Source organism: Ranitomeya variabilis, chromosome 2, assembly GCF_051348905.1.
Source record: "Ranitomeya variabilis isolate aRanVar5 chromosome 2, aRanVar5.hap1, whole genome shotgun sequence".
NCBI classification, from domain to species: Eukaryota; Metazoa; Chordata; class Amphibia; order Anura; family Dendrobatidae; genus Ranitomeya; species Ranitomeya variabilis.
This window is the reverse complement of record NC_135233.1, coordinates 298512338-298537425: the sequence shown is the minus strand read 5'-3', so window position 1 is coordinate 298537425 and position 25088 is coordinate 298512338. Positions and strand designations below refer to the sequence as shown.

The following is a 25088-nucleotide window of genomic DNA, read 5'->3' as shown; positions in this document are numbered from 1 at the left end:
TAGGATTTCCTGAAGAGGTGGGTTTTCAGGTTCCGTCTGAAGGATCCGAATGTGGTTGATAGTCGGACGTGTTGGGGCAGAGAATTCCAGAGGATAGGGGATATTCTGGAGAAGTCTTGGAGGTGGTTGGATGAGGAGTGAATAAGTGTGGAGGAGAGAAGGAGGTCTTGGGAGGACCGGAGATTACATGAGGGAAGATATCGGGAGATTAGGGTACCCCATATGTCACTCCCTCGCGAGCCCGCATTTTGCCGGAAGATGATGGCTGTGTTCTGATAGCTCCCTCTTTCATCATTGATTTCAACTGTATTTGCATCCAGGATGTGGATAAAGTTGAAATCGTGATGACGGATGGGGGAAGGCAAGGTGCCAACACTGGCTCCGGGTTCCCCCACTCACGGGCCCCATAGCGGCAACGTGGTCTGCCGCTATAAGTTGTACATCACTGGATATTTTGTGACAAATGGATAATATCTTTTGGAATAATCTTGCAGCAAAAGATCATTCATGGACGAAAGAAAGATCGTGAAAGATCTTTAAGTCATAAAAGGGAAGAGTCAGACAGTAGCTGGACTGGCTAGCAGCTCTCCCAACCTGAGTGTGACAGCAGAATACCAATGCATGCTGTCATGCTTGGGTTGAGAGCTGCCTGTCAGTCCAAGCATTGCTTTGCTTTCCTCCCATCAGCCTAAGGTGTTTTAGAGTTGGAGCTTGCCTGCCCTTAAAATTGTAGGCCTTCAGCCCGAGAAATGAGTGTAAGAATGGGCTCCCATCAAAGGGTTTTGCCTTGTCACGGCTGATGGGCTTTCATGAATTGGTCAATTTGTGCACTAAGTACCTTCATTTTTAACATTTCTGTACCAGTAATGCAGTTCCAGTTTCATATATTCAGTGTTTGCATATTAGAGCATTTCAGAGTGCAGCTGTATTTTCTTAGTTTGCTAAAACAATCATTCCCTATTAAGAATTCAGCCGATCAACCATAATTTTTTGGCTTAAATTGTCCCAATTTAGACTTTGTATGGAATCCTTTAGATTTGACACTTGTTTGTCAATTCCTTCTTTCTATAATCAAATAACAGATCAATAGTAAAAATAAAAAAATTAAAAAATCATGTGTATTGTTTGGCCATATTAATACCAACTTCCTCCTATCTCCTGTAGACTGTGAGTCCTCGCGGGCAGGGTCCTCTCTCCTCCTGTACTTGTGTGTGCCTTGTTTTACTCCTGTTTATTGTACTTGTCTATATTTGCCCCGTTCATATTTAAAGCGCCATGGAATAAATGGCGCTATAAAAATGTATTATAATAATAATAATCTCCGTCACAGAAAGCTACTTTTTTTGAACTTGCAAAGAGCAATTCCACATTTATTATATTGTTTTTCTATTGTGATATTACTGTACGCATGTTAATTTAGGGAAAGGCAGAAGAAAGTAAATGCATCGATAGATATGGATTTTGGATACTGTTGGGTAGAACTTTTTTTTTCTCATTTAGACGTCTCCAGGGATCTTTGAAAGATGAAAAAAAGAAAAAATTTGTGACTGGAGAGTGGTTTCATGATGTGAAGTGTCGACGCTTCCAAGAGGAGTTACAAGGCTCTGACTTACTTAGAGCTTCAATTCGGAGGAAGCAGAATCCAAATAAAAGTAAGTGCTAGAGGCAGCAAGGGCAACAATGGTCATGTAGTGTCAAGGGTTTGGTATTGTGTTTCCTGGTAAGATATATGTTTTAATTGATTATTACTTGATATTGTCGTTTAACGTGGTTGTCTGGACTTAGGCTACAAGTCTGCAGTCTTGTGAATCCTCACATCCTACATATTACACGCTGTGAGGAATCTCAGGTGCTGGCACCAGGAGTGGCGGTGCATGCCCAGTATGCTATTTGCATATACACTCACCGGCCACTTTATTAGGTACACCTGTCCAACTTCTTGTTAACACTTAATTTCTAATCAGCCAATCACATGGCGGCAACTCAGTGCATTTAGGCATGTAGACATGGTCAAGACAATCTCCTGCAGTTCAAACTGAGCATCAGTATGGGGAAGAAAGGTGATTTGAGTGCCTTTGAACGTGGCATGGTTGTTGGTGCCAGAAGGGCTGGTCTGAGTATTTCAGAAACTGCTGATCTACTGGGATTTTCACGCACAACCATCTCTAGGGTTTACAGAGAATGGTCCGAAAAAGAAAAAAAATTCAGTGAGCGGCAGTTCTGTGGGCGGAAATGCCTTGTTGATGCCAGAGGTCAGAGGAGAATGGGCAGACTGGTTCGAGCTGATAGAAAGGCAACAGTGACTCAAATCGCCACCCGTTACAACCAAGGTAGGCCTAAGAGCATCTCTGAACGCACAGTGCGTCGAACTTTGAGGCAGATGGGCTACAGCAGCAGAAGACCACACCGGGTACCACTCCTTTCAGCTAAGAACAGGAAACTGAGGCTACAATTTGTACAAGCTCATCGAAATTGGACAGTAGAAGATTGGAAAAACGTTGCTTGGTCTGATGAGTCTCGATTTCTGCTGCGACATTCGGATGGTAGGGTCAGAATTTGGCGTAAACAACATGAAAGCATGGATCCATCCTGCCTTGTATGGAGCATCTTTGGGATGTGCAGCCGACAAATCTGCGGCAACTGTGTGATGCCATCATGTCAATATGGACCAAAATCTCTGAGGAATGCTTCCAGCACCTTGTTGAATCTATGCCACGAAGAATTGAGGCAGTTCTGAAGGCAAAAGGGGGTCCAACCCGTTACTAGCATGGTGTACCTAATAAAGTGGCCGGTGAGTGTATGTAGTCAAGGGCTTACCTGATGGGCATGGATTCGTTGTGAGGCTGGAGAAGTCTAGTCAGAATGTGTCTGGAAATATGCAAATCTCATACTTGCTGTCACATAACCTTTCGCTCGTGGCGCAAGCACCGGAGAATGTTCACAGTGTGCAGTGTGCATGCTGTTAGGATTCACAAGTAGTATAAGGCCGAAAAACTCCTTTAAACTTAATTGAAACTATTCTCGACATGTCCGCGCAATGAATGAGTTAGATTTTCTGTTCTTGTTGTCTAGGTCGTGTTCAGTGTTTTCTTACAGAGTAATCGACATATGAATGCAAATGCTGGAAATACTATTTGGATAGGTTGGAGAAAATGATGTTTCATGATGTAAAGGGAACCTGTCAGTTGAATCCTGATGCCCAAGCTGCGGGCAGCATGAGTCAGAGCCCGGCTGAACGACTGCCGGCAGGTTTATTTTTCTCTGAAATGGTGTTAGATCTAGAGTTTATTTAATGCTGTCTGACTGATGCCATATATCCAGAAATGCCCCCAGAAACATTGCCACAAGCAAGGACCAATTGTAGTTTTTAGTCCTTTCCAGTTCCCAGTTCAGACTGGGCCTGTGCCAGTATAAACAGTACCTTGCTGTGCTATGTTATGTTTGCTAGCCTCCTCCTATGTTTGCCCAGATCAGGTGACTTTCGAACTAAGCAGGAAGTTGTTAAACCAAAGTCCTGGAGAGGATTAGCTTCACTGGTAACGCTGACAAAGTGATGACATTTTAACCCATAAGGCAAAATATTTCTGCTGTTCTGCAGTTTTAGGAAAATATTCAGTAAACTCCTGGTTAATATCTGCATTTTGCCGCCCTTACATGTTTTTTGTGAAAACTTAATCTCATAGTTTTGAAAAAGGCTCACATGGATAGGCAAATTGGCAACAAATTTCTCTTAAAGTGGGTTTCCGGCCTTCGGTTATGAGTAGGCAGTCACTCTATGTGACTGCAGACTTGTAAATTATCACATTGAGCTCACGGTACGCTGTGAGGATTCTCTGGTGCCGGCGGTGGGCGCATGATAGCAAGTATGTGATTTCCATACATACGGTCACATACCGACTAGCTGTGCGTGGCCTCAATCAATGCCATTGTTTTGAGTGAGGCTGGACATTGTCTAGTCGGAATGTGGCTGAAAGTATGAAAATTGCTCCTGGTGTCGGTATTGGAGAACCCTCACAGCACGCAGTGTGTGCGATGTGAGGATTCACAAGTCTGAAGTCACGTAGAGGGACTGCAGATATGTAGCCTAAATCTGGACAACCCCTTTAATAAATACTGTAAGTCACATTTTACTCCCAGTATACAATTTACTAAGACTGGCAAATTCAATTTTTCAAATTTTCTGTATATAAAAGGTAGCATGCAGTTTGGTGTAACCAAATCATCTGGCCCTGCTGCTGTCAGCATTTTGTGAGTGACAATTACATTACATTTGTGACATCCTAATGTTCCCAACCATGTGTGAGCAACATTTTACCGCACATAGAGATCTGGAACAGATTCTGCAATAGATTAATCAGATGCATAGGTAGATTATAAAAGCAGAAATAAAGACCAATAACCACATAAGTAATATAAATCTGCTGCATAAATGATAATTTTGTCCACATTTGCTTTGTCCCATATCACACATCGGTGAAGTGAGGCTGATGTCAAGTAATTGGTAGAAAACATTGGTTGTATGGATCAGTAAATCTGCAGTTTTATGCAATATTTTGCCTTTTGATATAGAGTGATATACATAGCATGTGGGCAGTAAACGAGGCCCAAGAACAGAGTATATTAAAGCCCAAAAAGTGTATTATTGAAATACATACAAATAAATAAGAATGTATTTGTTCTTCACACTCTTTGTGTATCGTATATGATTGTTGAGTCTTATCACTCATCTTTAATGTTGTGCATCTTTGGTGGGGAATAATTTCAGTGTATACTATTGAACTGCAAATCAGATATTCACTTGAAAATGTTATGTAACCACTATCATTGCTGATTTGGAAAACTTGGAGTTTGGGGGCACAAAAAATACATGAAAAAAACTGTCTGTCCCTGTAATGAGTTCCCCAGTCACCCACCATTATCTAGTTTTTTTTTTTTTACATTTCATCCCCCTTAAAAGGGTTTTTCCACTAACACAGTACATTTTATTGAATAGATCTTGGAATAAAAATCCGTTATACAATTGCAGGTGTTAAAAAAAAATATGTTCCTGTGCTGAGAGAATCTTATAAATGTCCCCTGCTGTGTACTCTGTAATGGCTGTGTCTGACCGTACATGGTCATGTACTGATCATACCACAGCTCCTGGGCAGGGGAGGAGGCAAAAGAGTAAACTGACCTTGTAGCACAGGATCACAGCTGATTCTTTCTTTGAAGTGAAACCTTATTTAAAAACAGGCAGAGAAATGTTTTACCTCACAGAAGGAATCAGCTGTGATCCCCTGCTGTCCTGGCTGTACACTAACGTTGGCGTCCTCTCCTGGCCAGGAGCTGTGGTATGATCAGACCATGTTCCTGCATAGTCAAACATGATCATGAAGTGGGCAAACACTTTTTCACACTACAGTATATTGTGTTATGTGATATGTTCCTGTGTGATGTATTATGACATAGCATAAGGTATAGTATAAGTATTGATGATAGAATAATATAATGTGTATACTATGTAGTAATGTAGGATAAAGATAATGTAATGCATAGTGTTATCAGATAGATTATAGGGAAGTTCTGCCCAGCTACAGACAGCAGGGTATGTGAAAGTTAAGATTTTGGACTAGCCAGCAGTGCAAGGGGCTAGTGCCAGGGAAAGCGGCCTACTCCCTAATAGTTAGTCAGATAGGAGTTAGAGTTTGGAGAGTAACAGGTGTGCTGTGCTGCTAAGGGGTGATCCACAGCATAGAGACGTACAGACAGGGATGGTGAGATCCTGAAGAGAATTGCTGATGAGGATTGGTGACCTTCTGTGAGGCGTTGTAGGACAAGACTCCGAGTCATGAGAAACCAAAGAGCTTGCTAGTTCTGAAGGTAACAGACCTAAACAGGAGACCGAGAGTGTGGGACTAGTGGGGCTCCCGAGTACTAGATCCAGAGCATTCCTAGTGATAGGACGTGGAACCACTGAGCGAGTAGAGCGAAACTCGCTGATCATGACTCTGGCATAGAAGCTGGGTTGTGGTGACGTAGGATAAAATGGATAAGCTGCAGGGCCCTGGAGTAACCTACAGAGGAAGGATACAGTGGGAAACGATGCCAGGACCCACACTATTTTCCTGTAAAGAGACAGGGTGTTATGGAGCAGCAGCTTGTCCATAGCTACCGTCCTCGGTCACTTTACACTCCCACTCGCCCTAGTATGTGTTACTCGAAGACTCTCTTGCGGTCAGTAATATTGTGTCACGCAGTGACTATCATGGTGTGACTCGACCCAACGGATGGTTGGTCAGCTAATGGCACTGTAAAGATTATAAGGGATAACTCAGGAGACTCTTTGCATGGAACAAGACAACTACAGGACACAGTTTTATAAGTGGTAAAGTCTATATTATCACACTGTGATTCAAACAGGTGCAGAGAGAAACTCAAGTCCACAACACTTGGTGTAAATATTAAACGCAGCTTAGCAGTCTATAGGGAACTTCAGAGGAAAATTCAATCAAGCAGAAAGTCTATGAAGCACAATTATTCTTGAGGATACTTGACACGAATAAGTCCTTGGTAGTCCAAACACAGATAGATATGCTTATAAGGCAGTTCAAATAATATCTTAGCACAACCAGGGAGGCCTGGGTAATAGTCTCAGGTTTAAGGAGAGCAGCAACAGCTTACATGTCCAGCAAATGCAGATGGAAACAAACACAAGCAGCCAGATGGAGGATTACTGGAAACCGATGTATGCAGCAGAAACTCAGAGCTGAGTAGCAGGCTCTCCACACAGGTTCACAGGAGCAGGTGCAGGTGCAAAGCCAGGGAGTCATCAGCAGCTGGATGCAAGGCATAATACTCTAGCACAGACTAAAGGCTGGGGTGGAGTTATATAGCAGGAAGACACAGTGCACATGAGACCAAAGACGCCATCTTGGAAAAGGGCAGTAATGCACAAAAGGTAATCAAAATGTTCAGAGTCCTGACAGGCACAGTACACCTACAACGGGGATGGTATAGGTGAGAGGAAGGCCCAATCCTTAGGGAATGGTCACCACCTGAGCTCAAACCTGAGCCTGACCCTGCACCCCCCTAATGCCCTATGCGGGTCCTTCCCCCTGCCGCCGTCAGGATACCGCGTCCCTAACTGTCACCTAACTCTGCCCTGGCTAGTGCACTGGCCTGTGACAGGCACTAGCCGCACCACTGCAGATAATAAACACAAGGGGGAGTGACAGACACCAAAGGGACAAGGTAACAAAAATGTCACTCTTAGCTTTTTCTGCTGCAAAGCACTGCACAGCAGAAGAAAGGCACCAGATCAGCGAACTCAGCAGAAGCACCACTGCACCCAGAGAGCTCCTTACTCCAGCTTGGTCACTGCAGATTGCTCTAACACCGACAGTCAGCTGATGCACCAGGTGACCTTTTAAAGGATGGTGGGTGTGGTCACTGCCCACATCAGCTGACCCAGCAGCAATGCAATTACACCAGCTTGCCAGCGGGGAAAAACTGACATTAGCCCCCATTTGTTCAAAAAGGATAAAAGGTTTAACTCCATGGAACCAGATCTGCCACAAATCCAAAAATGGATCATGACATATTACCTGTGCGAACACTGGCAGGCTTAGAGTACTATAGAGGTGGAATGAGTCATATATTATAATATAATGTATCTCCCTGGAATAGCAATGCTCCATCCCCTATGGCTAAAGGGACAAGCTGATAAATTACTTGTCCTGTGAGGAGCCTACAATGTGCTCACCATCTCTCCCTCCGTACGCACATCTCCAGTCACTGTAAGCTTGCCAGGGTCACATGCCACCCCTCCTATGACATCACCGTTCAGACCTCACTACAGAGCTGCTAGCTGAGCTGTTCCAAGCACAGACCGGAAAACTCTGTGCTTGGAATGGACTGTAGCAGTAAGTAAGGTACTCTAATGAACTGGAGGTCACATCACCATATATGACACAGCTCAGGAACAGAGGAAACCACTTCTGCCCTTCAGCTTTGTCCAATTGAAAACCTCATATGCGGAAATTGCTATTCTATTGGAGGAGACTTTCTATTTGAGATAGACTGGTCTGATCATCAGCAGCCATTGTATGGACTGAAATTGTGAGGAATAATGTGGCCATCCCCTTTAATAGCAGGTACATTCAGAAGTACCTTTATCTAGGCCATATTAAGCCAAATTTAGCTATGATAAAAGTAGGCTTAGCGCTAGAACTCAGAAAAGCACTTATATTATTGAAAAACTATTAATATGGCAATTTTTTGTATTATTAGAAAATATTGTCACATTCATGGGTTGAACATACAAACTCTATGCAAATGTTTTCTTATCAGTTGATGCCATGTTCCTGATGTTATCGACAAGGGAACTCATTATCGGCCCCTTCCTATAATGGATAAGGATGCAAATGTCAGATGACGGCCGTCCCTTCTCTTATTTCTACATTGCAGCTGCAAATGCAAAATGATGCTTTCCGTTCGCCCTTTTTTCCCCGGCTATACTTACTTTGCTGATATTGTACATACATGACACCTCTTTGCCTAATGATGGTTACTGGTGGTGTTCTGTGATTTCCTTGGGGATATAGAATGGTATACCACCCAATACCTGGAATCCACTGGCGGACACAGAAAAGGGCCCCTGTGCACGAACAATATATGGGCCCTTTGCAGCCCAAGAGCTCCTACAAATGCAAAATTGTACCTGCTTTGGAGGTTGAAATGGGCCCCCTTACCCCTTGGGCCCCTGTGCGACTGCACAGGTTGCACCAATGATATGTCCGCCCCTGCTGGAATCTCTGTTGGTCTAGACTAGAAGTGGTAGATTTTGATCTCCATTAGTCATGGTGGCTTAGTTTAATTTTGTAATAATCCTTAAGGTTTGGAGTAGTTTTGTGTGTAATGGTAGTAACAAAGACATATTAAAGCCGTTATCCTTGACTTCTGGATGTTTTGCTATGTGGCTAAGAATTTACCAGCAGGTAGTTGCTAACTACCTGCCTGTTCTGCCCTGTGACGATCTCTCCTGGTCAGAGCAGTCACAGATAGCAATTTTACTGCTTCCTATAATGTCACATTGACAGAGTAGCTTCTTCTCTTCCACTCCGCTCTGCTGAAAGGTCACCTTTCAATTGTCTGCTCCTCCCTGCTTAACTGTGGGGAGCCAGCTGTCAATCATCATGACGTCAGCAATGACACTCTATTGACAAAGCAAAGCTGAAGAAAAAGAACTGCTCTGTTCATGTGAAGTCAAAGGAAGCAGGAGAATGACCCGGGAGAGATTGTCACAGGGCTGAACTCATCCCCATAGGAAAAAAATGGAAAGTTCTGAATAACACCTTTAAAGGGAATCTGTCATTAAGTTTTTGCTATATAATGTAACAGCATCATATTGTAGGAATGGAGACCCTGATTTCAGGAATGTGTCAATTAACTAGGCTGTGTCTTGCTGTTTCAATACAATCAGTGTTTTATCAGCATCGGATTATCACTTCAGGACAACTGACCTCGTGCCTCCTAGTCCAACCTCAACCCCACCACCGTGTCACTATACTACACTCACCGGCCACTTTATTAGGTACACCTGTCCAACTTCTTGTTAACACTTAATTTCTAATCAGCCAATCACATGGCGGCAACTCAGTGCATTTAGGCATGTAGACATGGTCAAGACAATCTCCTGCAGTTCAAACCGAGCATCAGTATGGGGAAGAAAGGTGATTTGAGTGCCTTTGAACGTGGCATGGTTGTTGGTGCCAGAAGGGCTGGTCTGAGTATTTCAGAAACTGCTGATCTACTGGGATTTTCACGCACAACCATCTCTAGGGTTTACAGAGAATGGTCCGAAAAAGAAAAAAAATCCAGTGAGCGGCAGTTCTGTGGGCGGAAATGCCTTGTTGATGCCAGAGGTCAGAGGAGAATGGGCAGACTGGTTCGAGCTGATAGAAAGGCAACAGTGACTCAAATCGCCACCCGTTACAACCAAGGTAGGCCTAAGAGCATCTCTGAACGCACAGTGCGTCGAACTTTGAGGCAGATGGGCTACAGCAGCAGAAGACCACACCGGGTACCACTCCTTTCAGCTAAGAACAGGAAACTGAGGCTACAATTTGTACAAGCTCATCGAAATTGGACAGTAGAAGATTGGAAAAACGTTGCTTGGTCTGATGAGTCTCGATTTCTGCTGCGACATTCGGATGGTAGGGTCAGAATTTGGCGTAAACAACATGAAAGCATGGATCCATCCTGCCTTGTATGGAGCATCTTTGGGATGTGCAGCCGACAAATCTGCGGCAACTGTGTGATGCCATCATGTCAATATGGACCAAAATCTCTGAGGAATGCTTCCAGCACCTTGTTGAATCTATGCCACGAAGAATTGAGGCAGTTCTGAAGGCAAAAGGGGGTCCAACCCGTTACTAGCATGGTGTACCTAATAAAGTGGCCGGTGAGTGTATGTACACAGATAGCTGTGGTGTGTGTGGGTTATACACAGCTCAACAGCTGTGCTCTGCTGGATCTGTAGCGGAGAAAACTGATTTTAAGTGACACATCACTGGAATCAGGGTCTCTGTCCCTACATCATGCTGCTGTCATGCTTACATGGCAAAATGTGCTGGCAGATTCCCTTTAACTTTCTCAACGGTTTAATTTCCAAGTACAAGAACTCAACTGCCAAATGTTACCTTGTACAGATACAATGGCTTGTCAAGTTGTAATACAATTAGCACCTTCTAGGAGGGATTTGAAAGGCACAGAAAGTAAAGATCACATTTCAGAGATTCAGTCCTCCATCCATAGTTATATTAATTCTTGTCTTTTCCTCAGTTTGCAATGCTGAAATATTTCCAGGTAATATAATGGGCACATCTAATGCTGATTCTTTCTAATATTCACAATTGATAAACTTGAGCACCTCAGAGTAGACAGAAAAAAGTATCATCTGCTTTGATTTGTACATTAATTGTATTAGTATTAAATCATGTAATCCATATTTTAACTTCACAATCAGGTGTAAAGAATGGAAAAGGGGAGAATATAAAAGAAGGGATATGGAATCTATCCACACGTGCGGAGTATGACTCTGAGGGACCGCAAAGGTAATTTCACATGAAGATACAAAAATTAACAAAGCCTAGTACAGTAGCTCTTAAACATTCTAGGACAAAACTACTTTGATATAATAGGTTTCCTCAGCAACTTTAACAGACTAACAGATTTTATTGGGAATTCCGGCTCTATAAAAGGAGAACTAAAGATGGCACCAGCCATAGACATTAGATAGCATCAGGATGAAAAATGTTTTCCTTTACAAATTGAAGGGGTTGGGCTGCATATGATTCGAGTTAGAGCTGCAGATGCGTGAGGTTAGAGCTGCAGATGAGAGAGACTATAGCTGCAGAAGAGTGAGGTTAGAGCTGCAGATGAGAGAGGCTTTAGCTGCAGATGCGTGAGGTTAGAGCTGCAGATGAGAGAGGCTATAGCTACAGATGCGTGAGGTTAGAGCTGCCAATGAGAAAGGCTATAGCTGCAGATGCGTGAGGTTAGAGCTGCAGATGAGAAAGGCTATAGCTACAGATGCGTGAGATACCGGTGGGAATACAAAAGCAATGATACTACTATAGTCAAGGTGGGTGATAAGTTTGTTAATGAACACCTCATAGGGGAGATTATTATTATATTGCATTCCATGAATAACCTTGCAGAGTGAAATCTGCTATGTATAATTTGCCACTTATATACAGTGAGTACGGAAAGTATTCAGACCCCTTTACATTTTTCACACTTTGTTTCATTGCAGCCATTTGGTAAATTAAAAAAAGTTATTTTTTTCACATTAATGTACACTCTGCACCCCATCTTTACTGAAAAAAAACAGAAATGTAGAAATTTTTGCAAACTTAATAAAAAAGAAAAACTGAAATATCACATGGTCATAAGTAATCAGACCCTTTGCTCAGACACTCATATTTAAGTCACATGCTGTCCATTTCCTTGTGATCCTCCTTGAGATGGTTCTACTCCTTCATTGGAGTCCAGCTGTGTTTAATTAAACTGATAGGACTTGATTTGGAAAGGCACACACCTGTCTATATAAGACCTCACAGCTCACAGTGCATGTCAGACCAAATGAGAATCATGAGGCAGGGCAGTTTCTAGCCCAAAAATGACACAGGGCGAGAGTAGGAAATTTCTCCCCCCCCCCCCCCCCCCCCGGCACCGAAAATAATAAACATTATTTTTGTGGGCTTGAGTAATAAATAGAGAGCAGGCTTGTATCTTCCCTTTTTTTAATAAATTATAATTTGCCTTTAACTTATATAGAACTTGGGGAAAAGGGACAAGTATGCTAATTATTAACGGTGAGAACAAAGTTGTAGGTAAATAATATCTATTAATTATTTTGGAAACAGATCCTAAAAATTGTAGGTTGCAGATTTATGAGAAACTGACTCTTCTAGATTTAGCCGCTGCAAAAGCATTAATAGCTTCCGAATAATTCAGCTTTTCTGCCAGTTCATTTTCTATTGATAAAATAGCAAGAGATGATAACCTCTCATCTGTCATTGTGGTACGAAGATATGTTTTTATCAGCTTCAGTTTGCTAAAGCTTCTCTCACTGCTTGCAACTGTAATCGGAATAGTTAGTAATATCCTCATGGCAATCCATATGTTTTTAAACAGGTCATGAGAGTGCGTGTAATTTATGTGCTTCAAAACCTCCAGTGGTGTTATAGAAGAATTTGAAATCATTGGCTGAATATGTTTTAATTCTTCCAGCAATTCATTGCCGTCAATGTCACATTGTAGTTTGTCTACCTCTGCAGTATGGCTTAGCATATTTTCCAACGATTTGCACATATTTTTAAGTTGTTCTTTTTCTGGCAAATCTTTAATGTTGTATAGAAAGCCCCAACATTTATTATGCTCAGACAGTTGTGAGAAACGCCTCTCCAGTGATGCAACCATGTTATCTACAAGAGGGTAGAAAACAGAAATCTTAAAATGTTGCTCTGCATCTGTAATTAACTCATCCTGACTTTCATAGTCAAACAATTTTTTTTTTTTACTGGGCCTTTTATTTATTGTAAATTTAGCTTCGATGCCCAAGTCTGTAGCCATTTCAGTGGCCACGGTCTTTGCAGATTCATAGCCAGAATCACGATATTCTTTTACAAATATGGTACACTTCTTCAACAAATCGTTGCATCGAGTCATCTCCATATTTTTTGACTGCATAGATTTACTTACGATTTGTACCTGAAATAAAAGGTCATACCATACTACCAGTGTGATTAGAAAGGCAAAGTCTTCCAACATCACTGACAGTGACTTTGCTTCAGAAGCAAGAGTGGGATCATCAACCTTTTGCTCCAAATCTAGGAGAGCCTCGTGAATTTCCGGATATTGATAGCGTACTGCCTTTAAGCTTTCAACACGGCATTCCCAACGAGTAGCACATACCTTCTTCAGCGTAAGATGCTTCACATGTTCACTTATTATACACCATCGTTTAGAAGATGATGCAAACAGGTTATAAAGCCTTTGTAACACACCGAACAGATTTACAGATTTTACCGATGATTTGGAAGCGTCACCTATAACCAAGTTTAAACTATGGCATCCACAGGGGTTAAAAAATGCCCGAGGATATTTTTTTAAGATTCTAGCCTGAACTCCTTTTTGCATGCCTATCATGTTGGCACCATTGTCATATCCTTGTCCTCGACAATTGTTCATGTCCAGGTCACATTTACTAATCTCTTCTAAAAGGAGATTGGCGAGACTTTCCCCAGATGTATCAGTAGCAGGACGATAGCCAATAAAATGTTCCTTTATTGCTACGTGATCATCATCTATATCAACAAATCTTAAGGTGTATGACAACTGTTCAGTGTGACCTGCATCTTGTGTGCAGTCCAACATTATTGAAAAATACTTAGATCTTTTGGCTTTTTCTAGAATACATTTCTTCACCTGAGAGGCCATCAAGCAGATAATTTCATTTTGAATTAAATTTCCACAGTAATGTGTATGGATTTCCTGGGAAGTAATTCGTTTTAAATGATCTCTCATTACTGGTTCAAATTTTCCAAGAAGCTCTATAAGCCCAAGGAAATGTCCATTATTTGGTGTAAACAATGTATTTGACGATCCTCGAAAAGCTAAATTATTGGTTGCCAGGTATACAGTTACTGCCATAACTCTTTCCAACACTTCTCGCCAGCGGTTATGTTCCTGTGTAATCTGGGTTTGCAAATCTTTATCAATTCCTGTATTTTTTTTAAGATTATTCTGTGCATCAATCCATGCATGACGTGAATTTACATGTGCAGCAGACAATTCATGTGTAGATAGGTATTCCCCAATATGTGCCCAGTTGCTGATGCCTATAGTCCCAAGCTTGGATTTTGGATTGTGATCAAACAACTTACAGCAGAAGCAGTACACTCTGTCTGCAGAAACAGAATATTGTAGCCATCGTCTGGGTACCTTCTCTCGATTTGGCAGCACAAGGAATCCATAAAATGAGGAAAAATGACGCTTTTCATTGTCCCTGGGGTATATGAAATCAGAGGCAGGCAGAGGTTGTGGTCCTTGGAGGACAATATGGTCTTTTACTTGACCCTTGATTGGTTTTGGCCACAATGCTATATCTTTATAGGTAAAGACATCCTTATTTGAACACTCTGAGTTATCTTCGGAAATGTCTGTAGAAAGAACATCATTTGTACTTCCAGACTCATGCGATGACACAGCTGTAACAGCCTCTGCAGGTTTAGGTGCAGTCTGCTCATTTTCAGATGTATTTATTGAACAAGATGTTTCAGACTCCAGTGTTGAAGACATCATTCTTGATTTGTGATGTTCATCTCCAGATTTGGGATCACGTTCTTCATGTGAAAAGTAGCTCAGACTTTGAGAGCCTGAACCTTGTGGTTCCGTTTCTGAAGAAACATATCCTGGGTGTGGTACTGCACTTTCTGTCTGCAAGTACATTGCCATTAATTTTGCACCTTTTGCATCTTCACTCTTCTTTTTTTGCTTTCTTTTTCGAAATTGTGCTCCTGAAGGCTTAGGAGGTGGCATTATAACTGGTCTTTAAAAAGAAAAGACAAAAATTTGACAGTAAAAGATATCATTTTATGTTATGCAATCATACAAGCAGAATGTTGAAATGTTTGTCTGGTGCAAAGAGTGCGCTGGGTGAGGATGCCACCAGACTGCCAAAGATGAGGTAAGTCAGCTGGGCCCCCTCCCGGGTTTCATGCTGTGGGGCATGCCAAATCAGCATGCCCCAAGGGTGGTTGGGGGGGGGGCAGGTGTGGGGGTCCCCATCCAAAAAAAAAGGCTAGCCCAACCCATCCCATCCCTCAGACCCCCTCACCTGTTCAGTGTGTCAGTGCCCTCTGCCCTCTGAGTCTGAGCGCGCTCAGACTGCTAAATGGGGCTGCTGGGAAGGGAAGGACTAATCCATAGGCAGGGGGTGGGCATTTTTGCTATACTGCTACCACTGTCAGACTAGACTGCAGCCTGTCCTGTCCAGCATTGAAATTGGCAACAGCCAGGCAGCCTAGTCTGACAGTGATAGTGTGTGTGCTTAGCTCTTTGATCACTGTCTCAGGGAGCGCCCGTGCTCAGCCGAGAGCGCGGCGCCCCTGCTATCAGTGTGGGAGTGGCCGAGCTGCCTCATCCTGGCTGTTCATTCTCGCTGTTCATCCAGCGCGGAGCGGAGGTGAGTGGCGGCGCCGAGGTGGCCGCAACCATTATGTGCGGTGCGGGGGGGGGGGCGCGGCGACGCGAGGCGATGATCTGACCGCTCAGCTGTCAGATTTGCAGCTGAGTTCGGGCAGGGCGCGCCCGCGCTCAGCACTGAGCGCGGCATCCGCGCCCCTGACAGCCCTTAAACAGCAGCAGCCAGGGGCGTAACAACAGTCCTGCGGGCCCCGGTGCGAACTTTTAAATGGGGCCCCCCCCCCCCCCCATTATGGCACCATGCAGGGCCCCCCCCCCCAGCTGAATAGCACCATGCAGGGCCCCCCACCATGCAGGGCCCCCCCCAGCTGACCAATAGCACCATGCAGGGCCCCCCACCTGACCAATAGCACCATGCAGGGCACCCCCCCCCCTAGCTGACCAATAGCACTATGCAGGGCACCCCCCCCCAGCTAAACGATAATGGCACCGGCTCCTGCCGCCCGGACATACCTGGGCCGGGGGCCCGGCGATCGGCATCGCCAGGCAGCCCGGGACCTGGGAAGAGCATGGCGCACCCACATGTCGCACCCCCCACATGTCCCACATGTTGCTGCTGCACGTACCTTGGCTTCACCGCTCGAAGTCCCCCAGGCAGCGCGCGCGCGCCTGGCAGCCCCGCGAAAAGGAGGAGGAGGAGCCGAAGAACGTGACGCCGCACGGCCTGCCCCCACAGTGACCGGCCGCTCAGCCTGCAATTCATCCTGGCGGCGGCCCGGTAAGCTGCGCCCACGGCGGACTACCGAGGTCGCAGAGGTCGCGGCGGCACCGGGCCCTCTTTTGGGCCCGGGCCCTGGTGCAGCCGCGACCTCTGCGACCCCGGTAGTTCCGCCCCTGGTCTCCAGCATTCTGCCCCAGTGTGTGTCTCCAGCATTCTGCCCCAGTGTGTGTCTCCAGCATTCTGCCCCAGTGTGTGTCTCCAGCATTCTGCCCCAGTGTGTGTCTCCAGCATTCTGCCCCAGTGTGTGTCTCCAGCATTCTGCCCCAGTGTGTGTCTCCAGCATTCTGCCCCAGTGTGTGTCTCCAGCATTCTGCCCCAGTGTGTGTCTCCAGCATTCTGCCCCAGTGTGTGTCTCCAGCATTCTGCCCCAGTGTGTGTCGCCAGCATTCTGCCCCAGTGTGTGTCGCCAGCATTCTGCCCCCCCCCCCAGTGTCCCCCACTGCTCCAGGGGCACCCGCCGCTCCGGGGGCCCCCCGGCCGCCACCCTCCTTGAAGACGATACTCACCCTGCTGCCTGCTCCAGCGATGGTCTCGGCATCTGCTCTGCACTGCATCTTCTTCCTGCTTGTGCTTGTGCGGTCATGTGATACTGATTAAAGTCATGAATATGCGCATATTCATGGCCTTAATGAAGCGGTACCACGTGACCGCACAAGCAGGAAGAAGATGCAGTGCAGAGCAGACGCCGAGACCATCGCTGGAGCAGGCAGCAGGGTGAGTATCGTCTTCAAGGAGGGTGGGTGGGGGGCGGCCAGGGGGGCCCCCGGAGCAGTGGGGGCCCTCCCCTGGGTGGGCCAGTCCGAGCAGCAGCGGGCAGGGGACCACCGGGGCCCGAGGCCTCTCCTGCGCCCCCCGGCCCCACGGCGCCCCGTGTGGCCGCCCTGCCCGCCCTGTTGAAGAAACGGCCCTGTCATGAGGTCAAAGGATCTAGGCCAAGGAGCTCAGAGACAGAATTGTGGCAAGACACAGATCTGGCCAAGGTTATAACAGAATTTCTGCAGTATTCAAGGTTACTAAGAGCACAGTGGCCTCCATAATCCTTAAATGGAAGAAGTTTGAGACCACCAGAAGTCTTCCTAGACCTGGCCGTCCAGCCAAACTGAGCAATCGTGGGAGAAGAGCCTTGTTGAGAGAGGTAAAGAAGAACCCCAAGATCACTGTGGCTGAGCTCCAGAGATGCAGTAGGGAGATGGGAGAAAGTTCCATAAAGTCAACTATCACTTCAGCCATCCACCAGTCAGGCCTTTATGGCAGACTGGCCCGACGGAAGCCTCTCCTCAGTGCAAGACATATGAAAGCTTGCATAGAGTTTGCTAAAAAAGCACATGAAGGACTCTCAGACTACGAGAAATAAGATTCTCTGGTCTGATGAGATGAAGATAGACTTTTTTGGTGATAATTCTAAGGGGTATGTGTGGAGAAAACCAGGCACTGCTCATCACCTGCCCAATACAAACCCAACAGTGAAATATGGTGGTGGCAGCATCATGCTATGGGGTGTTTTTCAGCTGCAGGGACAGGACTTCTGGTTGTCATTGAAGGAAACATGAATGTGGCCAAGTACAGAGATATCCTGCATGAAAACCTCTTCCAGAGTGCTCTGGACCTCAGACTTGGCTGAAGGTTCACCTTCCAACAAGACAATGACCCTAAGCACAGAGCTAAAATAACAAAGAAGTGGCTTCAGAACAACTCTTTGACCATTCTTGACTGGCCCAGCCAGAGCCATGACCTAAACCCAATTGAGCATCTCTGGAGAGACCTGAAAATGGCTGTCCACCAATGTTCACCATCCATCCTGACGGAACTAGAGAGGATCTGCAAAGAAGAATGGCAGAGGATCCCCAAATCCAGGTGTGAAAAACTTGTTGCATCATTCCCAAGAAGACTCATGGCTGTACTAGCTCAAAAGGGTGCTTCTACTCAATACTGAGCAAAGGGTCTGAATACGTATGACCATGTGATATTTCAGTTTTTCTTTGCTACTAAATTTGCAAAAAATTCTACATTTGTCTTTTTTCAATCAAGATGAGGTGCAGAGTGTACATTAATGAGAAAAAAATGAACTTTTTTGAATTTACCAAATGGCTGCAATGAATATATATATATATATACATACATATATATATATATATACACATACATATATATATATATATATATATATATATATATATATATATATATATATATATATATATATATATATATATATATATATATATATATATACATATACATATATCTGTTGTAGACAAAGATTAGGAATTGGTAAGCCTCTATCATACTTCTTCATTTTCAGTACCATTGGTGGTAATTCTGATGGAACTGCTGGCGTGCCTCAGCTCAGGATAGACTCCTCCTCAGAACCTGAATCATCCTCTCATTATGTGCCACAAAAGGCAAGTAACTATGGGACAAATGTGTTTGAATGTGTTGCTTATTTTGCTTGGATGGTACAATCGGTAGGGACTAATGTCGGCACCATTCTGAAGGCAAACTGTGCCTAGTTATGTGTAAAACACTTGGGCATAAAATGCTGTTTACCTTGACGGGATCTTTGGGCAGAACTGCAATCTCTACTCTTTATCACAAGATCATTCATAGATGTACACTGCTCAAAAAAATAAAGGGAACACTAAAATCCCACATCCTAGATATCACTGAATGAAATATTCCAGTTGTAAATCTTTATTTACTACATAGTGGAATGTGTTGAGAACAATAAAACCTAAAAATGATCAACGTAAATCACAACTAATATCCCACAGAGGTATGGAGTTGGAATGATGCTCAAAATCAAAGTGGTAAAAGAAGTTACAGGCTGATCCAACTTCAGTGGAAATGCCTCAAGACAAGGAAATGATGCTCAGTAGTGTGTGTGGCCTCCAGGTGCCTGTATGATCTCCCTACAACGCATGGGCATGCTCCTGATGATGCGGCGGATGGTCTTCTGTTGGATCTCCTCCCAGAGCTGGACTAAAGGATCCGCCAACTCCTGGACAGTCTGTGGTGCAACGTGACGTTGGTGGATGGTGCGAGACATGATGTCCCAGATGTGTTCAATCGGATTCAGGTCTGGGGGACGGGCGGGCCAGTCCATAGCTTCAGTGCCTTCATCTTGCAGGAACTGCTGACACACTCCAGCCACATGAGGTCTGGCATTGTCCTGCATAAGGAGGAACCCAGGGCCAACCGCACCAGCTTATGGTCTCACAAGGGGTCTGAGGATCTCATCTTGGTACCTAATGGCAGTCAGGCTATACCTCTGGCGAGCACATGGAGGGCTGTGCGGCCCTCCAAAGAAATGCCACCCCACACCATTACAGACCCACTGCCAAACCGGTCATGCTGAAGGATGTTGCAGGCAGCAGATCGCTTTCCACGGCGTCTCCAGACTCTGTCACGTCTGTCACATGTGATCAGTGTGAACCTGCTTTCATCTGTGAAGAGCACAGGGCGCCAGTGGCGAATTTTCCAAACCTGGTGTTCTTTGGCAAATGCCAAGCATCCTGCACGGTGTTGGGCTGTGAGCACAACCCCCATCTGTGGATATCGGGCACTCAGACCATCCTCATGGAGTCGGTTTCTAACCGTTTGTGCAGAAATGCACATTTGTGGCCTGCTGGAGGTCATTTTGCAGGGCTCTGGCAGTGCTCCTCCTGTTCCTGAGGTAGCAGTCCTGCTGCTGGGTTGTTGCCCTCCTATGGCCCCCTCCACGTCTCCTGGTGTACTGGCCTGTCTCCTGGTAGCACCTCCAGCCTCTGGACACTACGCTGACAGACACAGCAAACCTTCTTGCCACAGCTCACATTGATGTGCCATCCTGGATGAGCTGCACTACCTGAGCCACTTATGTAGAGTCCGTCTCATGCTACTACGAGTGTGAAAGCACAACCAACATTCAAAAGTGACCAAAACATCACCAGAAAGCATTGGTACTGAGATGTGGTCTGTGGTCCCCACCTGCAGAACCACTTCTTTATTGAGGGTGTCTTGATAATTGCCAATAATTTCCATCTGTTGTCTATTCCATTTGCACAACAGCATATGAAATTGATTGTCAAACAGTGTTGCTTCCTAAGTGGACAGTTTGATTTCACAGAAGTTTGATTTACTTGGAGTTACATTCTGTTGTTTAAGTGTTCCCTTTATTTTTTTGAGCAGTGTATCTTGCATATTATCGAAAAATGTAAAAAAGAAAAAAAGTAAAACAGATCTCAGCTAAAACAGTAATTACATTTAGGGCGATAATCCTCTTCCTTAATCCTGTCTTGACCCGTATACTAGTCCAACAGGTAAAAAATTATCATCTCCCATTTGTGTTCCAGGAAGCATCAATTTGTACTTTGTGTTTTCTTTGTTCCCTCTAGTACTAGTGCATATGTGAAAAAAAATAAATTAAAGAATGTGCTATTTAATAGTAGGTATTTAAAAGGAATTGCAGAGTTCGGCTGGCATGCCGTGGTACTGCCGCATTGCCCACCTACAGCCACTAATGAGTGAGCCATTACCCGCCTAATCCTGCTCTCATTCACCCCTGCAGGTGGGCTTCACTGTGCAACTCCATGCAGTAGCGCAGAATATGAACACAGCCCCAGAAAAACAAGGCTGCTTTTCTACAAGAACCCTCGCCGTATTTGTTTATTATATGTTCCTGTTATTAATATTACCCTGCACTGTTGGAACTGACCGGGTGGAACTACAAAAGAATGTATATGCTGTGACTAGGTGTGGTGCTGTTTTTGGAACAACAGCAAAGATTTTGCAATTCTGGAGAACCCCTTCAAATTTTTACTCCCCAATATTCACAATAGAATTGACCCAAATTATATGATTTCAGGAAATCCTGGCTTCACAAATCTCTGCTACTTGCCCAGCCACTCATAGCATTATTTGTATAACTTTTTTACAGAGAAGCCCAAATGACAACAAAACAGACTGTGTAACTACTGAAGACCTATCGTCATCTTGTGAGACAAGAAACTTTCCCGAACAAGGTAACGTGTTTGAAAACTTCTTGTGTATGCATTCTATCTAGATTATCTGCTTACTGTGTTTATGTTTTGTACGTGCCCTATGAAGAACATGAGTGGGACATTAGTCTTTTAGCAAACCTGAATGTATAGGGAGGAAGAAAGTCCCTGAAACACCTCTGGCTTGCAGCTGTAGGCACAAAAATCTTTAAGGCAATCATACATATTAGATAGCAGTCGGCCAAGACATTGATCAGCAGATATCCCCCCCCCCCCCCCCCGACTGCTTCCTACAAGGGAATGCTCGGCCAAATGCTCTTGTGGTCTCTATGAGAGAGCCATTGCCAGACTAATCTGTCCATGAAGAGTTGGGAGGCCCTATACCCATTGGACTGTCGTTGAAACCGATAGAGGAAGACAATTGGTGAAATGATGGCACAACTAACGGAGGTGCCTGCACATACAATTGAAGAATAAATATGTTAAAAGTACAGCAACATACCACATAGGGGCAAATGATGAATCACAGAAAAATACATAAGACCACCAGAAAAGAGGTACCATTTTTCTTGTACTAACAATCAGATACAAAGGTACTGAGTAATTCCATTTAATGCAATAGTATATAATATACTGGTGATGGGTGATAATAGGACATGAGGTAAGCACACCAGAAAACCATGAAGATGTATTGAAGATATATAGAATGCATTAAATCAATAAGCACTTGTAGACACGCAGTGTCGAGAATGTCATTGCATAAACATGTCACAAGCGTGCAAGTCAAGGGTGCAAAAATATATGTGTCATACAAAGGTATGTGAGATTACCTGGTGGTGGGCTGCACTGGTGTGGCAGCCGTCTACCACCGTAAAACATGCAGCCGCGGGGACTCGAGTATATATTTATCCGAACACGCCCAAAATACTTGGATAACAGCCGGGCATGCTCAGATAACTCGTTATCCAAGACCCATTCGCTCATCACTAATTGTTCATGTAATAGAAGATGCAGGCATCATACTTATTTACTCTTGTATGGTATTTCAGTATGCCAGGAGCAAGAAGGATATCTGAAAACTAAGAAAAAAAAAAGTGACTATAGAGAGTTAATAAAAATATGCTCTCTGTCCACCACAACTCTCTAGCTACCACAGTACTTTATTTTAACAGGTAACTATTTCTTAAATGCATCAGATTAAGAGTACGGATAGTTGCATATGGCCAAAACGCCGCCCAACACAATGGCTAATTGCCGCACAATTTTGATTCATATGCGTGTTGGCCTGCTGCTGTGGGTGGCGGTTTGGCCGCAGTGCCGCCACACTATCTGACCAAATTCTAACCTACCCCCCAGTCTTACTCTTTGTTGTAGTGATTAACTTACAATATGCATTCGGTGTTAAATATCTTCCAGTTAGGGTATGTGTCCACGTTCAGGATTGCATCAGGATTTGGTCAGGATTTTTCATCAGTATTTGTAAGCCAAAACCAGGAGTGGAACAATTAGAGGAAAAGTATAATAGAAACATATGCACCACTTCTGCATTTATCACCCACTCCTGGTTTTGGCTTACAAATACTGATGAAAAATCCTGACCAAATCCTGATGCAATCCTGAACGTGGACACATACCCTAAGGAATAATTAAAAATAACATTTTAATATAATGTATGGACATCGGCCTTGCTTCTAACATAGTGTATAAACATTTTTTGGTAAATTTTAATTTAGAATTTTGTTAATTTGAAAGCCTAAACGTTAAACTCTTTACAATGATTTAAAGGTGTTGCTTTTTTAAGTAGTCTTCCTGAAGCACCATATATTTATTTTGTCAAATTGTGTTTAGTTTTGTGATTTATGTATTCTATAATTTTATAGGTGACGATGGAAGTAATTTGCAAGAGGGCAGCGCACAAAATAAGAATTCAATATCAAAACCTATTCCTCTTGCCAGAAAAATATCTTCTCCTGAAAAAAGTCCAAAAGAAGAAAGTCAAAGTCCAAGTAAGATACCAGTCAAAAGAAAAACAAGCAAGGAAGCATTGAAGACTGACATTTCACCACAATTGAATCATTCAAGCGTCAGTTCAAAGAAGACAGAAACATTAGCACAGTCAGGATTATCCTCACCCGAAATAGATTTGCCTAAAAATGTCAAAACAAATTCAAACTTTGAAGTCCATTCAATGAAAGAGATGCAAGGAGAGCAAGAGCCCATGCTAGACAAAGACCAATTTAAGTCTCTGAAAAAATTTTGGGAAAAAGGAGCTGGGAATTCAGGGAATGCAAGTCATAGCCATTTCGAGGAAGAAGCAGAAGATGCAAAGAATTTAGATGAGTCTCCGGCAAATCACTCAGTTCCTATGCAATCCACCACAAAAGTTAATATTGAGGAGAGGTCTTTGCCTGAGAGTGCACATCGATTGAAGCATTTCTCGCAAAGACCCCAAGTTGTGTCCTCCAGCGAAGATGAAATGGTCCATGTGGTTCCACATCGAAAAACTCCATCATCATCTTCAATACCAAGATCAACCTATGCCAAAAGCAAGGGTGCGTCTAATTCTAGAAGTGTCTCTGTATCGGAAAGTAATGGGACAACCTCACACAGTGAGGACAACAGTGGAGTTAGCCGCTCTTCTAAGAAATCAAAGCTTCCAGTGAGAGCTTCTTCCGTTGGCAAGGAGCCTACCTCTTCTCCAAAAGACAAGCAGCCAACCCTTTCTTTGTCAGACGTAGCAGACTCTGTGGAGGAAATCATTGTTCCACAATGCAAACCAGAAGTATCAGAGTCACTTTATAGCAGGGTTCAGATTTTAATTGATACGGTATCCTCTGATGAAGAACAGGGTGGAACAGACAGTAAACCCAAGAGGGAAGACATGACGGGACATTCAGCACTGGAGACTGGAAACGGTATTACTGTTTGTTTTGTTGTTACGTTACAAATTGCGTTATTTCATGTCTTAATTTATATCAAAGCAAAGAGGATATTTAGTGTGTGAGTGTATGTTCTGGCCTATTATATTCATATGATAGTGCCACTATATGGTGCAGTTATGCATCCACCAGTGTCCAAGATGTTCCAGGAAAATAGACAACAGATGTAGTATGCAAGCATGCATTTTTTTAAAGAAATAAGCATAAGAAAGGTCTTGCAGTGGCTTATCATCCTACATGGGGAAAAATATCAGAATGTTGAAATCGAACATACTTGATCCTCCTTTCCTCCAGCATGTGTTGTCTTGGAAGAGTAAAGACACCTCCATAAACATTGCACAGGATCTTGACATCTGATCCTATCGATGTTGGTGAGTTTGGATGATTTTTTTATCTAATGTAAATTACCAGCTGCAAAAAAAGTGGCTCAACAGAAAATGACCTATTGCTTAAATCAGGTTTGTGTGTTACATGTATTTTAACCCCTTCCCGACATGTGCCATACGTGTACAGCGCTGCGGGAGCTGCGTTCCCACAATCCGCCATACATATATCGTACTTTTCCCCGACCTTGCAGACTCGCACTGAGCGCCGCCGCCATCAAATGCTGGTGTTAGCTCTATATGAAAGCTGATACCCTGCAGCAACACCCACAATCGGTGCTAGCACTGATCTTGGGCATTTAACCCATCCGATGCC

General features: G+C 44.0%; 1 protein-coding gene across 2 annotated transcripts in view; it reads left to right on the top strand.

Moving 5' to 3' along the window:
• The window catches only part of LOC143805612 (synaptotagmin-like protein 2), a 110511-nt gene that overhangs the window by 47185 nt on the left and 38238 nt on the right, over window positions 1-25088 (top strand). For both annotated transcript variants that reach the window (XM_077285133.1, XM_077285132.1), the window contains exons 3-7: window positions 1501-1652; window positions 11009-11096; window positions 18777-18876; window positions 21390-21474; window positions 23331-24365. In XM_077285133.1, the coding sequence (XP_077141248.1) occupies window positions 1501-1652; window positions 11009-11096; window positions 18777-18876; window positions 21390-21474; window positions 23331-24365 (1460 nt within the window). The remainder of the gene's footprint in view (window positions 1-1500; window positions 1653-11008; window positions 11097-18776; window positions 18877-21389; window positions 21475-23330; window positions 24366-25088) is intronic.